General features: G+C 36.9%; 1 protein-coding gene across 5 annotated transcripts in view; it reads left to right on the forward strand.

Moving 5' to 3' along the window:
- Positions 1-14,717, forward strand: part of METTL25 (methyltransferase like 25) — an 80,578-nt gene that overhangs the window by 51,931 nt on the left and 13,930 nt on the right. For 4 of the 5 annotated variants that reach the window (XM_050324743.1, XM_050324739.1, XM_050324742.1 and 1 more), the window contains exons 6-9: positions 8,073-8,167; positions 10,625-10,654; positions 11,726-11,799; positions 14,184-14,277. In XM_050324743.1, coding sequence (XP_050180700.1) covers positions 8,073-8,167; positions 10,625-10,654; positions 11,726-11,799; positions 14,184-14,277 — 293 coding nt within the window. The remainder of the gene's footprint in view (positions 1-8,072; positions 8,168-10,624; positions 10,655-11,725; positions 11,800-14,183; positions 14,278-14,717) is intronic. The other variant, XM_050324741.1, reaches the window with a different exon arrangement.

Raw genomic sequence — 14,717 nt, forward strand, 5'->3', positions numbered from 1 at the left:
ACATACCCTGAAAATTATTTTGGGATTCACACTATAGGCAAATTTTCCTTCAAATGGAGAGTTTTTCATTTTGGTAGAAAGTTGGTATTTTTACTTAGATGTTCTTTTACCTGAAGTTCTGCATAATGATAAACATTTAAGTAGCTGGCTTTCCTGAGGCAAGTGATACATAGCTGAGCTGTCTAAATGACCAGATGCCAAATTCCTAGAACCTGATCGTCATATCAACCAAAGCTGAGAAAGGGGTGGATTGTCAAATTTTATTTCAGCTCTTTCAGAGAACTTCGCAGACACAGAAAGACAGGTGAAACCCATCTGTCACTCTTTAACAGTTAGGTGCTCAGGCAGCTAAGGCACAGTTCCAGACTGACTGTGACATGTCCTTGCTTACTTTAATAATCTTTTCATGTTGTTTTTGTTTTGCTCTGCAACAATTTTAGTGTTTTTGCAATGTATTAGTCTCAGTTATTTCACAATACTTTAGCTCACTCCAAAACCAAAAAAATTGAAATACAATTGAAATCCCTAAGTCATAGAAATGTAATTAGTGAAAAAACATACAATTCCTTTTACACCAGAGTTTTAAGAAATTAAGAACTTTCCGCGTACTTGTCTTTAAGTCTGAATGTCTGAAACATTTGGTCGTTTCTTATTATTGCAAAGAGGACGTCTTCCTTTTGTAGCTGTAGCGTTACATTTTCCAGACCAGTGCATAAAGCTGTACGAGGTTGTTGTTACTCAGACACCACCAAAGAATCAGGTGTTCTAAGTTCAAACAAACAGATATACATGCATGGTTATAAGAGAAACTGCAGTTTCATAGCAGTATGGAAATGAAGCCAAATTGCATGTTGGAATTTCTAGCTGTTTGATTTTTCTCAGCTTGAAGGATAAAAATTTGGACAGAATAAAAGAAAATGATCTCCTTTTATGACCAGGTGACCCACCTGGTGGATGAGGGGAAGGCTGTGGATGTGGTCTATCTGGACTTCAGCAATGCCTTTGACACTGTCTCCCATAATATACTCCTGGAAAAGTTGGCAACCCACTGCTTGGACAGGGGCACTCTGTGCTGGGTTAAGAACTGGCTGGAGGGCCGGGCCCAGAGAGTGCTGGTGAACGGGGCTGCATCCAGCTGGCGGCCGGTCACCAGTGGTGTTCCCCAGGGATCAGTGCTGGGCCCAGTCCTGTTTAACATCTTTATCGATGATTTAGATGAGGGGATTGAGTCCATCATCAGCAAATTTGCAGACGACATGAAGTTGGGAGGGAATGTTGACCTGCTGGAAGGCAGGAGGGCTCTGCAGAGGGACTTGGATAGGCTGGAGAGTTGGGCTGATTCCAGCGGGATGAGGTTCAACAAGGCCAAGTGCCAGGTCCTGCACTTTGGCCACAACAACCCCTGCAGCGCTACAGGCTGGGCACAGAGTGGCTGGAGAGCAGCCAGGTGGAAAGGGACCTGGGGGTGCTGATTGACAGGAAGCTGAACATGAGCCAGAGTGTGCCCAGGTGGCCAAGAAGGCCAATGGCATCCTGGCCTGGATCAGGAACAGTGCCCAGCAAGACCAGGGAATTGATTGTCCCTCTGCACCCAGCACTGGTGAGGCCACACCTCGAGTACCATGTTCAGTTCTGGGCCCTTCACTACAGGAAGGATATTGAGGTGCTGGAGCAGGTCCAGAGAAGAGCAAGCAGGCTGGTGAAGGAACTTGAGCACAAGTCCTATGAGGAGCAACTGAGGGGGTTGGGGTTGTTTAGTCTGGAGAAGAGGAGGCTCAGGGGTGACCTCATCACTCTCTACAACTACCTGAAAGGAGGTTGTAGCCAGGTGGGTGTCCATCTCTTCTCCCAGGCAATCAGCAGCAGGACAAGAGGGCACAGGCTTAAGCTCTATCAGGGGAGGTTTAGGTTGGGTATTAGAAAGAAGTTCTTTACAGAGAGAGTGATGAGGCATTGGAATGGCCTGCCCAGAGAGGTGGTGGATTCACCATCCCTGGAGGTTTTTAAGATGAGGCTGGATGTGGCACTGAGTGCCATGATCTGGTAATCCCAATGGGGTTGGATCAAGGGTTGGACTTGATGATCTCAGAGGTCTCTTCCAACCCAGTTAATTCTATGATTCTATATAAATTACGGGGTTTTTTTCTTGGAATAGAGCACATCATGCCAGTGATGCATGCAAAAAAAAAAAAACATTGTTTTTTTTATTTATTTATTGTTACTATGAGGGTGCATATTCTAAGATCTATAATACTATTGTATTCCCCTACTAAGTCATGTGGCTTGTTCATAAATGTGTAGTGGAGAGCTAAGAGTGCAAGGACTGACAATATCTAAGATTTCTTCAAAGGAAAAATGAGAAAGAGTTTGGACTATGCCATGTATCCCCTCTACCTGTGCATGGATTTCAAACTGGCAAAGCTTTCTGGGTGATGCTAGAGGACTCTGTAATTAATCAGATCGTATTGATCCAGCAATTCACTTGTACAAACAGTAAACTAACTTCTACTGCAGCTGTCTAATGCAAGTGAATTTTGGTACTGCTTCCAAAATGCACGAAATCATAGCATTTAATTAGCAAGTGGCTGCTGGAGGTTATCTGGACCAGATGATCTTTCCAAGGCATGGCCAACTTAGAGCATGTTGTTCAGGGCCTTGTCCATTAATGTTTTGTATATCTCCAAGGGCAGTGATTCAGCAACCCATTTCAATGTTTGTCCTCACCATGAAGATCTTTTCCTCATATCTATTCAGAATTTGCAGCTCTTGTGCATTATCTATTGTCTTTTTTGTTTTTCACCACCAAGAAAAGTCCAGCTTAATCTTTTCTGTCCCCTTTCCTTTAGGGGAACAAAAACAGCAGTTAGATCCCTCCTTGACCTTTTCTGCAGCCCTTTAGTCCTCTTGCCACCAATAAACTCATTTCAGTAAGTCATAGTGGTGGGCTGGATAGCCCAAAGAAGCACTCTAGATACTCTCACAGGTGCTAAAAAGGGGAAATAATCACATCCCTTAACCTGCAGGTTTCACTGTATGGATTCAGAGTACTATCAGTTTTCTACCTACCTTAGAGTCCACCTGTCTGAGTCTTATCTTTCCATTTTTTATGTAAAGACACTTACTGAAAGACTTGCTAAAATCAAGGTAAACTGTGAATGTGTCTTTCCCTAGTTCATGGAACCCATCACTGCATCACAGAAGGCAGTAGTTTATCAGTCCCTTGTAAATTCCTGCCTGCTGTTCTCAATCTCCTTGTTCTTCATTGGCCTGGGCATGGTTTCCAGGAAAATTTTCTCCATAAGCTTATTGAGACTTACAGAGCTTATTTAGCTCAGACTGAAGGTGGGTGTGGTGTTTGCCTTTTTCATGTAATCAGGAACTTCCCTTGATGGACATGACCTGTCAAAGGTGATAGAGTGTGGTGTTCATGTGACACCTGTCATTTGTCTCATCCTGAAATACATCCCTTCTGGTCACATGCAGTTGTGTATTTCCAGTTTGCTTGTGTGGTCCTTGGGCCAATATAATCTCTACTGTAGGTAGTACTTCACTTGCCCGGGCTGTGACACTGAGCTCAGGGAAGTTACTGGATGATCTAGGCATCAATTAGAGATTGCAGAGACCTGTAGAAACTTTACATGGAGAGACTATTATTAGGATGCAGTGATGGATAGGAGATGTCCCTAAAAAGCAAAGAGGATTGGGCAGAATTTGCTGCAACACAGGAAAACACTTATTTGTTTGAAATCAGTCCAGTATGCAAGGTTTTGTCTGCAAGGACACAGTGGGAAGTTCTAGTTTTTATAGTTCTAGCATTTTATAGTTATTTTGTCTTGACTTAATGGCTTCAAAGTTTTAAAAACTCTATCTTAAAGATGTCATTGCTCTATTTTATATTTGTATTTTTTTTTGCCTCCTTCAAAGTTTTTTTGTTGAGGTGTGCACCCTTAAAGTCAAGGTTGTGGCAAGTCCAGCTCAAAGCTCTTTCCCGCTAAGTAGCACATTTTCCATCTTTACTGCTTCTTTAATGTAAACTCGGATGGTTGTTCTCATGAGCGTAGTTTAAGCACATGAGCCAGCTCACAAAAGAGCTGCTCTAGACTGTTGGTTGCCACATAACCTGAGATGGCTGGACAGTGTGTTGTTTGGCAATTAAGATTTAATACTAAGATCAGTCTTGTTTGAGGCCAGTGAAAAATTACTTTTTCACTTCATATTAATTGGAGTTAACTGATATTCATAGGGAGAAAATCTACCTGTTTTGATGCCTAACATAATGTTTATATCTGAGGCAGTGAGTTGACAAAATATCAACAAAATGTTGCTATGGTGTTCTTGGGCTGCTGAATCAGCTTGGTTATCTCAATTTTGGGGGATTTTTTTTGTCTATGAGCTTACTACGGGGAATAATGCATTACGTTTCTCATATATTCTAAAGATAATAAAGATGTTGCAAGGTTGCCTGATTCAGTTTGCCATTGGACTTACCGTGAGTACTTTGGGAGCATTTCTGATGAAAGTAGTGCCAGCAGTAATACAAGAAGTATACAGTGTCCTTCTATGTCTATAAATAAACGAAATTCATCTGGAAATTTTTGTTAAGGGACCACGTTTCCAATTATGCTGGGAATAATTTTGAACTCTTACTATAATGAAAGTTTTTGCTTTGATTTGTTAGTAGCTACAACAACCAAGAGGTGCTGTGTAATGCCAAATTTCAACTCAATTTAAAAAAGCTGAAGCCAGTGGCTTTTAACGCCTGCCTTTAAATTTCACTGCTCTTATAAGGAGTACCAAATTCTAAGTTTCAGTTAATAAGCTCTTGGAAAATTCTAAGTAGTTTTACTTTGGCTCTCTCTGAGGAGAATTGTCAGTTTATATAGAGATTCTTCTAGGGATAAAATATACATAGCCATTAGTAAATTTATTCCTTTGGGGTTTTTTTTTCCCTGTTACTGCATTGGATAGTCAATTACATCAAAGTGGTAAGGATTTTACTATTTATTAGAGATAAGGGAAAAAGGCAATTAAGTAGTTTATCTACTTTGTTTGGAATAACAGAAGTAGACTGAGAATCTATGATGTCATGGAAGATATGCTATAGAGGACCTGAAAAAGGTTATTTGTGTTTTAGTACTAGCTTGATGAAGTTTCTCAGTGTATACAAAGAGACAAAGTAGGATATATGTGAACAAATTTGAGGAGGGTAACAAAGAATAATTTCCACTGAAAAGTCTCAGAATTAAAAATGGCTTTTCAATCCATGAATTACATCATCAGTCAAAAGCAGTTAGGTTTAGGGTTGGGATTCAGAGACCCACAAAGCCTCTAGGGACACCAGGGCTGGAAAAGGCATGCCAAGGGGAACATGACACTGCACCAACATCACTGCCTCCACACTTTTCTAATCTGGGTCATCCCATGCTTATTTTTCTAGTAACAGTAAAACTATTGGTCTATTGTGTTATAAAGACCATATTTTACTGTAAAGCTTTGTGAAGTAAAATTTAAATGTTAACACCCTAGAAATTGTAGTATTATTCTTAGATGAAAATCTATGGATGGCCTCGTGTTAAAGGTGTTATAGAAGCTTGTCCCATTCTCTTGGATTTTCTTGTAATCATCTGTGAACAGATACAGAATTATTAGCTGTTGAAAGGATTTTACCTTCATCTTACTTCTACTACCATATATTTTTTCTGTAACTATTAAAAATAGAAACATCAATATAAAATTACTGATGTTTTATTACAATATTTGCAGCAATTTATTTTATTAGATGTGTGATTTAGTCTTTTTTAGAATTTTTAGCTTGGAGGTAAATTTATAGCAATTTAACTAATATGTTCTAGGATTATACCCCAGCATAGTTTCAGTTCAGCTCATTAAATGATTACCTAAAATTCTCCATTTTGTTAACTGTTCATGGAAGGAATTCTGTCTAATTCTGTACTGAATTATAACATGATTGCATCATGCGCTGTTGAACAGTCGAGCTGTTTACTGTGAAATCTTCCATGGAATACCTGTACTTAAAGTGTCTCTTGAGTGGTTTTGGAGATTTATACAGTATAGAACAGCTGTTGTGTTCTCAGATGGAAGCACAATAAGGTATTTAGTGAGCTATATAATATTAAGTATATCTGAAAGTAATTGAAGGCATTAAAAGAATGTCCAGGTTTTTAAAATGTAGCTTATAAATATATGAACTTTATAGCGATATATTAATGCTGCAGTTTTCGTCTGTTCTTGAGAGTGGATTGGATATGAAAAATAAATAGAACTTAAGGCAATATTGTAGATGTGTGGTCAACTTTGGATATACACAAAAAATTCTTTCTAACTTAAAGCATGGGTTTTCCTCACTTTTTCTCCTACTTTACAGTTTCAGTAATTTAAATGAAGATGGTGCTTTGCCTGATTATGTTTTTCAAAGTTGTCATAAATTCCTCAGTATTATGCATATTGCGACTGTAGCTGAGAGGGTAGTAACTTCAACTTGCATGGGTGATTAATTTGCCTGGAGGACAGGGTATAAATTAGAAGGGATTTGCTTGAAAAGATCAATGATTTCATCTTTCTAACTCAGTTTACAAATTTTTATTTTGAAATATTTTAACATATGTTTTAGAAAGGCTTATTAGTGTGAATCATACAATAGCAACCACGGCAGTCATTGTTTTCTTTGAAAAAAATAATATGCTTAATAAATTCCTATTGCCATCCCTGCAACAGAAATACCCATGTACTCCATGTACTCATAATTAGACTTGAAGTTAGTTAATGTTTCAGAGCTTGTCATGAGGCACTTACAAATCTTAGTACCTTCCTAGGGCTGAAATCAATTGCAAGCTGTTTTGTCAAATTTCATCTTTATTTCTAAAGAATTTTCTTTCAGCTTCTGCTAATCGTTCAGAATTAAAATCCTACTCTTAAATCATGGTACTTAAATCAATATTCACCTGCTATGAACCTCTGACATTCCTCAGGGCTAAAAAGGGAGCAAAGTATGAGGTTGCCTGCAGAAGATAACCCGTTTGCTGTTACTCTCTAGAGATGATCTGAGACTGGGCACTACTGATAGAAAATCAAGGGCTTGTAGGGGGGAGGGTTCTTTATATTTTTTTCTCTTTTTCTTTACTTTCATTAAATGAATTATATTTAAATGTATCTCAGACTGTTGGTAAATTTGAAGTTGTATTTCTGCTGTCCTCTTCTTAACCCCATTACATGATTTATTCTTAAATATACCCCAGTCACCTTTCTGTGCTAAAAAGCCAGGATCCCAGCCAATTTGTGTGGGTTTTTTTAAGATCAGCATTCTAAAAAATCAGCTGACAAATGTGCTAATGAAAACTCTAAACATTTAGAGTTTGACTACATTTAAAACTGGATATTAAGAACATCTATAAAGTAATCTCTGTACTTTAGTTTCACCACATTTGCATTAGTGTTAAACATGAAGAATTGTGTTGTTATTCAAAATATAAATGATACTGAAACAAACTGAGCACAGATTGTAATGCAAATGCTTCTTGATGTTTTGAAGAAACAGCAAGAGCCTTTGCAGCTGCTCTTTTCTGGAAAACAAACATTCTGCCTCTAAGCAGAACAGTTTTTCAGAATTGGAATAAACAAATACACATTGTTCTGTGTGATACTTAAAAGATGTTTATGACAGAATAAGAACACGATGAGAAGTGGTACTGAAGTCCTGCTGCATGGAATGACTGCCTGGCCCTGTATCTTGTGACTCATGCCATAGCATGGGGTGCCTGGAGGATTTGCAAACTTCTCTCTTGTCCCTTTGGTTTTTTTCAGTGGATTTTTTTAAAGGACATTACATTCACTTAAAATTGTTTTTGAAAATGTGAAATTATCAGAAATTTAGCATAAACCAAAAACGTGTGTTACAGGCGAAGCATGTTTTTCTACAGCACCACCACAGGTTTTGGTAACTGGATGAGAACAGTTAAGTGTTTCTGCTACCATTAACTACCATTCATCTTGCCCAATCCATTGTGCATTGTGTAAATAAGAGAAAAAGTGGTTTTCTTCTTTCCATTTTGCAGAATGCTGCGACAAAGTGTGGGGATTTCCCATGTGTCAGTACTTGAAGGACAAAGGCTGGTGTTGTGGTCGCAATGCTAGAATGTCAGCATGCTTGGTATGATTTCCCTTCTTTTCTTTTTCCTATTGAGAGCTTTGTCCAGATGTTCTAGAATTCATTGTTTTTGGCTTGTAACCCTAAAACCATGACTTTAATCCAAGACTATACAGAATAACATCATTAATGTTGTAAGCATGATAAATTATATCTAAAAAAATGGTATTGACCTTTCAGCTTTATATATTTTATACTTGCTAAAGGCATGAAAAAATGAGTAGTGACAGAAGTGTATTTTAAGACTATACAGAAAGGCCAAACCTTTGCTGAAACTTAAACAAGGTAACCCCTCAGGGTAATAGTTCCTGGCCAAGGACTTAGGGGGAAACAAGGTAATTGTCAAAGGATTGCAATCAGTAACTCCCCCAATGCCTTCATGATTCATAATACTGAATGTTCTGACTGTTTAAAACTTGAAAAAACCTGCCCATTCCAAAAACTAGAAGAGCTCTAAAATCCATGAGACTTACGAATCTGGAAACATTTTTTTTAACACTGCACCAAGAGATGAAGTACTTTTAAAGACCTAGCATCATCAAGATAGGTTGATGAGCTGTTGTCTAATTTGTAGAAACAGATGGGAACTGAAAATTTCAACCACTTTTAGTTAGAAGATCACTATTCCTTCCCTCTATTAATTTTTAATTTCTGGTATCATAGTGAATCACATCAGGTCATGGCTAGCCTCTGCTGCCAGCTCTGTACCTCTGTTACAGAGACCAGTGTAAAGACTCAGTATTCAGTAATGTATTGTGGTTACAGAAACTTGAACTAGCATGATCATTAAATGCTATCAGAAGAAAGTATAGGAGGACAGTTGTTTAGTATTCATAAGGCTTAAATGTGTTACCCTTGGAAAGTAAAAGAAAAGAATTGTTCATTTTAGAGATGTTGCTATAAAACATCACAAAAATGCTTTCTAAAGAGATTTGCCTTTTCTCTTTTTCTTGTGTCATACAATACCAATCCTTCCTCAGCTGACACATTAGCTATTTCGTCTCCTATTCCATTTCTTTTGGAAAAAGTTTGGGCTGTTTTTCAACAACGTTAGAAAGATAAATTTTGTAACCAAATGACCCCCAGGAGACAGTACTGTTCATGTCATATATATCTATTTTAGATTTCTCAGAAATCACGGAAATTTGGCAGTTAAAAACTTTTTTTGTTTAAACATTCACAAAAGGAAAAGAGTTCTCTTGTGTCACTAGATACTTATACTGTTAAGTTTGTCATTCTGTATACGCATTTTTCATGACTAGGATTTTCCTTGCCTTCTAGGAGATGCAAGAGAACCAACACAGGGCCACTAGGCACCATCTTTCTAGGGGTAAAGCCTGGCTAGGAGAGACTCAGTCTGCTGAGCAGTGACACTCAGCATTCAAATTGGTTGATGTGCCAAGGGTCAAAGGTGTTGGGTGAGAGTTTCAGTTTCAGAGCCATACAATACATGTTAGAGCCCACATCCATGTCCTAAGCAGCAGCAGATTCATGCTGGTATGAGAACTGTAGCTTACACAGCGAAAGACAAACCTCATAGTTGGCCACAGTCATGAATGAACTGCATCTACTTGGACTGCATTTAAAGAACAGTCTGAAATACAAGGTTAGTTCTATAACTAGGAGAAGGAGGAGTGGATGACTGAGTAACAAGCAGTCTTATTTAGTGTAGTGAAGCTTGGGAACTAAAGGAAAATGACCCATAAGTGGTGAGGCATTTCTGGTTTGCTATCTAATTTGATGTAGTATCAAATAATTTACTGAGTTTTTGTCTTCATTTCTACTACAATCTTTAAAACTCATTTAAAATTTTACAAGTACAGTATCTTTTCAACTGTGAAAGGATATTCCATGCTTCTAATTATTTGTCATTCTTTGTCACTATGGATCATAAAAATCAAGTAGTCTTTAGCACCTACATCAGCATTTATAGTATGAAGAATCTAGTGGAAAATAATGCACAATATTTTAAACTTCAGTCTCTCTGAAGTTTTATTTGATTTAACTTTATATACAACAGTTCAATTTATCTGAGTACTAGGGATTAAAACTAATATTTTACATTGAAAGAGTATTTACTTTTAAATAGTCAAATATGCAAAGTGAATTAACTATATTTCAGTAGGAACAGACTCAAGAAAAATGCATTTCTTTGTAGTGTTTTCACTGAAAGTAATCCTCTGAAATTCTCGTACAAGACAAAGAAAAACAAACAAATTTTGCATGTATCTAGTTCCACACGGTCAGATGTCATTACTTCTCTTGTAAATAAACCAAAATAACAGAAGTAGCTGATTAAGAGTACCTAAAGGTATTAACACTTTAAAGTGTGCAAGCTTGTGTTATGTCACACCATTAATCTTTTAACGTGTCATCTCCTCTGACTTTTATATAATGTGTTTATAAAATGTTATGATAAAGAATAAACATATCAGCAATTTAATTCCTTGACTCTTAAAGGCTTTGGAACGAGTTGCAGTTGGCCAAATGGTAAGTAATACTGTTTATTTTAGCCATTTCTAAGATAAAATGTGTTTTCTCCCTTTGAATGTTCTTAATCCATGGCCTTTTATTGAACCCCTGCGTATCTGGAATCTAAAATACTGGCATGTACCACATCAAATCCTGATAGATAGCATGTGTCATCATGAAATCACATTTTTAGTGCTGTGGTTATACTTAGTGAATCTGTTTTCTTTTGACAATTAAGAGTCTGAGGAAAAAAAGCACAGGTTAAAATTTAAGGCATTAAAATATCCTTTCTAACTTCCTTCACTATCTTTTGGCTAGTACATAAATTCAGTGCAAATGTCCTTCTGATATCCCTGGTTTGGATCACTCTATCCCAATGTTTTATCAACTAATGTAAAAACAGACATTGTTATGACAGAAGTTTGAACCTATTAGAAACATCATCGTTCTCATTTTTAATCCCTGTATATTTTTTTCCCGGGAATATTTCGAATTATTTTTGTGCAAGTTATCCTTTAGGGGATGGTGGACACCAACTGTGCAAGTATTTAAAAGGCAAGGCTGAAAGACTTCTTTCCAAATGTAAGCCCACTGACTCCAGAAGTTTTTTCATATGACTTTTTATTTGACAATCATTAACTATGTTTGTGCAAACAGATCTTCCATACACAAAGAGATGAAATTTCCAGTATGTTCTTTTTTTTTAGTATAGTACTTTCTGCATGGTTCAGACTACAGTGTATGATGAGTCAGCTAGAGAATTATGCCTTTTGTATTCAAAACAGCTTAGCTAAATAATTATTTATTTTGCATATTAGAATTCAGATCATGATCAGTATGCTTTCCTTTGATCTTCAGAGTTTGAATTCTTTTTTTTTTCTTGCATTTATGGTTATGTTAGAATCTGACCCAAAAGCATAATTTTTACTCAATGCAAGAATGTTAGTAAATTGTCCTCCTAAATCTGTTGTGACTGATTGTACAGAACTCAAGTCGGTATGTCGTTAAGGAAGCCAATACTGGTTTTGTTACTCTGATGTTAATTCCACTGCCAGTTTCAAATCCTTGCTGTTGTCAAATTTTTTGCAGCTGCCTACAGAATCATTGTTTTATCGAGCTGTTCTTCAGGTTATTATAGAAGAAATGTATGGTGTTACCAAAAGGTAGGAAGCTCTGAATTCACAGAATACCAACCACAGATTTGATTCTCTTCCACCTCTATTCTGTAGAGAAAGTATTTTGTATATAGACATTAGTATTAAAGTGCAGGAAAGATTTACTCGTCCTAAATCTATATCAGAAATGTATTGCCCTTCCTTATGTGTAGCTGAAGTAGGTCCTCTTGGTACTGGGTACATGGGTGAAACATATCTTCATCAGAGAACACTCAGCAAATTTACTAAAAAGTCAGTGCAATCCTGGGCTAACCTGTCATGCAGAGGTCCTGGAGGCTTTAATACTGCAGAAGGGAAAAGGCATTTCCATTTGTCCTGAGGAAAACTGCTGAAAGCTCAGTGACCATGATGGCTGTAATGAGCTACTCATTACCTGCGCCTGGCAAGTGCTACCTCCTTGTACAATGGGATTTGGAAATCTACTGCTGAGGACCTGACATCTACATTATGCTCTTTCTTGTGGCTGCGGTTGGATTAGATTTTATCTAATTCTGGGGGATGCACACCTGTTAACACTTGGGGCATGTCCAGAAGCACACCTTTCAGTTTAATTTAGTTTGAAAATAACCCATTTTTTGAGCTCTGATACTATTCCACAGTGTGAACCAAGGCATGAGAGGTGGGGAAAACCAGAAAATTCACTTCAGCAATATACTCCAGATCTAAAATAAATGCTAATGTTTATACCCCCAAAACTTACGCTAGATATAGAGTCAGACAGCTTACCCTTCAGAAGGTCGAATTCCTGAAAGAAGAAATGCTTCTTTATTTTAAAATTACATATAATAATAATATAACATAAAATATCGCACAAAAAATCGTGATTGCTAAATTGTAAAGAAAATAAAAAGTATGAGAGAGATGTTTATTTGTTAAAGGAAGCAATTAAGATTATACTTTTGAAATTAAAGCAATGGCTACCTTGGAAAGACCTCTCCCATTTCTGAGCATGATGTTATATGGCATGGAATATCACTATGGTCCATTCTGTTTAGCCGTCCTGGTTGTGTTCCCCCTGCACTCCTTGTGCACCTTCAGCCTATGCACTGAGAGGCAGAGAGAGAAACAGAGAAGGCCTTGATACTATATAATCACTGTTTGGCAGTAGCTGGAGCATTGGTGTGTTACCAGCACTGTTTTAATCACAAATCCAAAGCACAGCACTGTATGGGCTACTGTGAAGTAAGTTCTGTCCCGGACAGACCCAGAAGACATCTCTTCCCCAGTAGCTTGTTCTAAGAGGCAGATGCCCGTCTTCCTAAGAATGACATAACAGCATAATCATTAACAGATTTCCAGAGTGCATCAACCCAAATGTTTAGGTGTATCTCAATATTAAATAGAACAACAGAAATGATTCTCAGTGAGTGGGGGTCCTTGTCAGCTAAACACATTAGAGCTGCCACTGAGTGAAGTCTTTCTGTTGATCTCAGCAGATGTTAGTTCTGGTTTTTAGATAAGGAGGTAGGGGTTTACTAAGAATAAAGAAGGGGAAAGGTTTTAAAGTAAGATATTTCTATCCAGTATTCCACTGGGGGGGTGGGGTGGGAGGAGGGAGTGTATTGTTAAATAATTCAGTATCTGAAAATTCTGTATCTGAAAATTTAACTCCTACACTGCACAACTGGAAGAGGAATTATGTTAGGACACAGTCAAGAAAATGAATTCCGACTAACAAAAATTTTGTTTGTTGTTTCTCCAAGATATTTTAAACACAGAGAAGAGAAAGAAACTTGAGTGGCCTGTTGGGATTCTTCCCATATTTTTTTTTTCCCCCAGTTTTTATGCATTATTTTAACATGTTTTCTGGAAAAAAAAAAACAAAACAAAACAAAACACCACATATTTTGGGCTGCCTACAAAAGCAGGCTGTTGAGTTGTAAGCAGGAGAAAATTCTGGCATCATTTAATAAAATAAAAACTGCAGGGATAAGAACACAAGGCAACAAGCAAAAGTGGCATTTGCTCAGTCCACTGGTTAATGATCAAAAAATTACAGCAGCATTATAGTAAGTTATAGAAGTATAGAAGGAAATATCTGTTAGCAGAAATAAGAATTTTGTCATTCATATAGGGAAATAAAAATATCAGTGAAGAAATTAAAAACAAGCTTCAAATAACTTTCAAATTTTTACATAAAATAATAACCTTACAATAGCTATAATACAATTATACAATTGCTGTGTCTAGAAATTACTTCAAGTATTAGCTAGATTGTTTTAAGTGGAAGGAGATAAAAAGACAGTTGTTACTAACTTGGTAGTAGTAATCATCCAACTGATTTATTGCTCCCGAATTAAAAATTAGTTAAAAATATATGAGTTTCCATTGTTGGATGTATAAAAGCCTACGTCTCCATGCTGAATTTTCAGTGATCGACATGTTGGAAAAACTTTCTCCAAATCATCCTCCTTCATAGATTATGTCAGAAGGTCTCTGAAAAAGCTTGAACTGGATGATTCGAAGGTGAGTTACTAAATAGAGACTAAATGAAATTCTTATATCCCTGTAAGTTCTTGAAGTCAGCACCACAAAGGAATTGTTTAGGCCACTGAGTTGATTTACTTCCTATATTGCTGTATGAATATAAAGCATTATTGTTTTTATTAATATTAATGGCGCAATTCTGTACTTGTTTATATGTATTCAAAAAAACCCACAACATCAAAGTTGGGGGTTTTGTTTTCTTTTTTTGGAAACAGACTTCCATGTTTAAATTCTTTAAAATATTCGGATTTAAAATTACTTTATTATAATGCCTTTATATAAAAACAATCAATTTTTTCTATGTGGTGCTTATAATCATGAATTTTTAAGGCTTTCTGTTATTTCTGAAGTAAATCTTACAAATCTCCGTTAAGGCTAAAAATATAATACTGTATTTTATACATGTTGTCATTTAGAGG

Source organism: Myiozetetes cayanensis, unplaced genomic scaffold, assembly GCF_022539395.1.
Source record: "Myiozetetes cayanensis isolate MyiCay16 unplaced genomic scaffold, myiCay2020 scf3, whole genome shotgun sequence".
In the NCBI taxonomy this organism is placed as follows: Eukaryota; Metazoa; Chordata; class Aves; order Passeriformes; family Tyrannidae; genus Myiozetetes; species Myiozetetes cayanensis.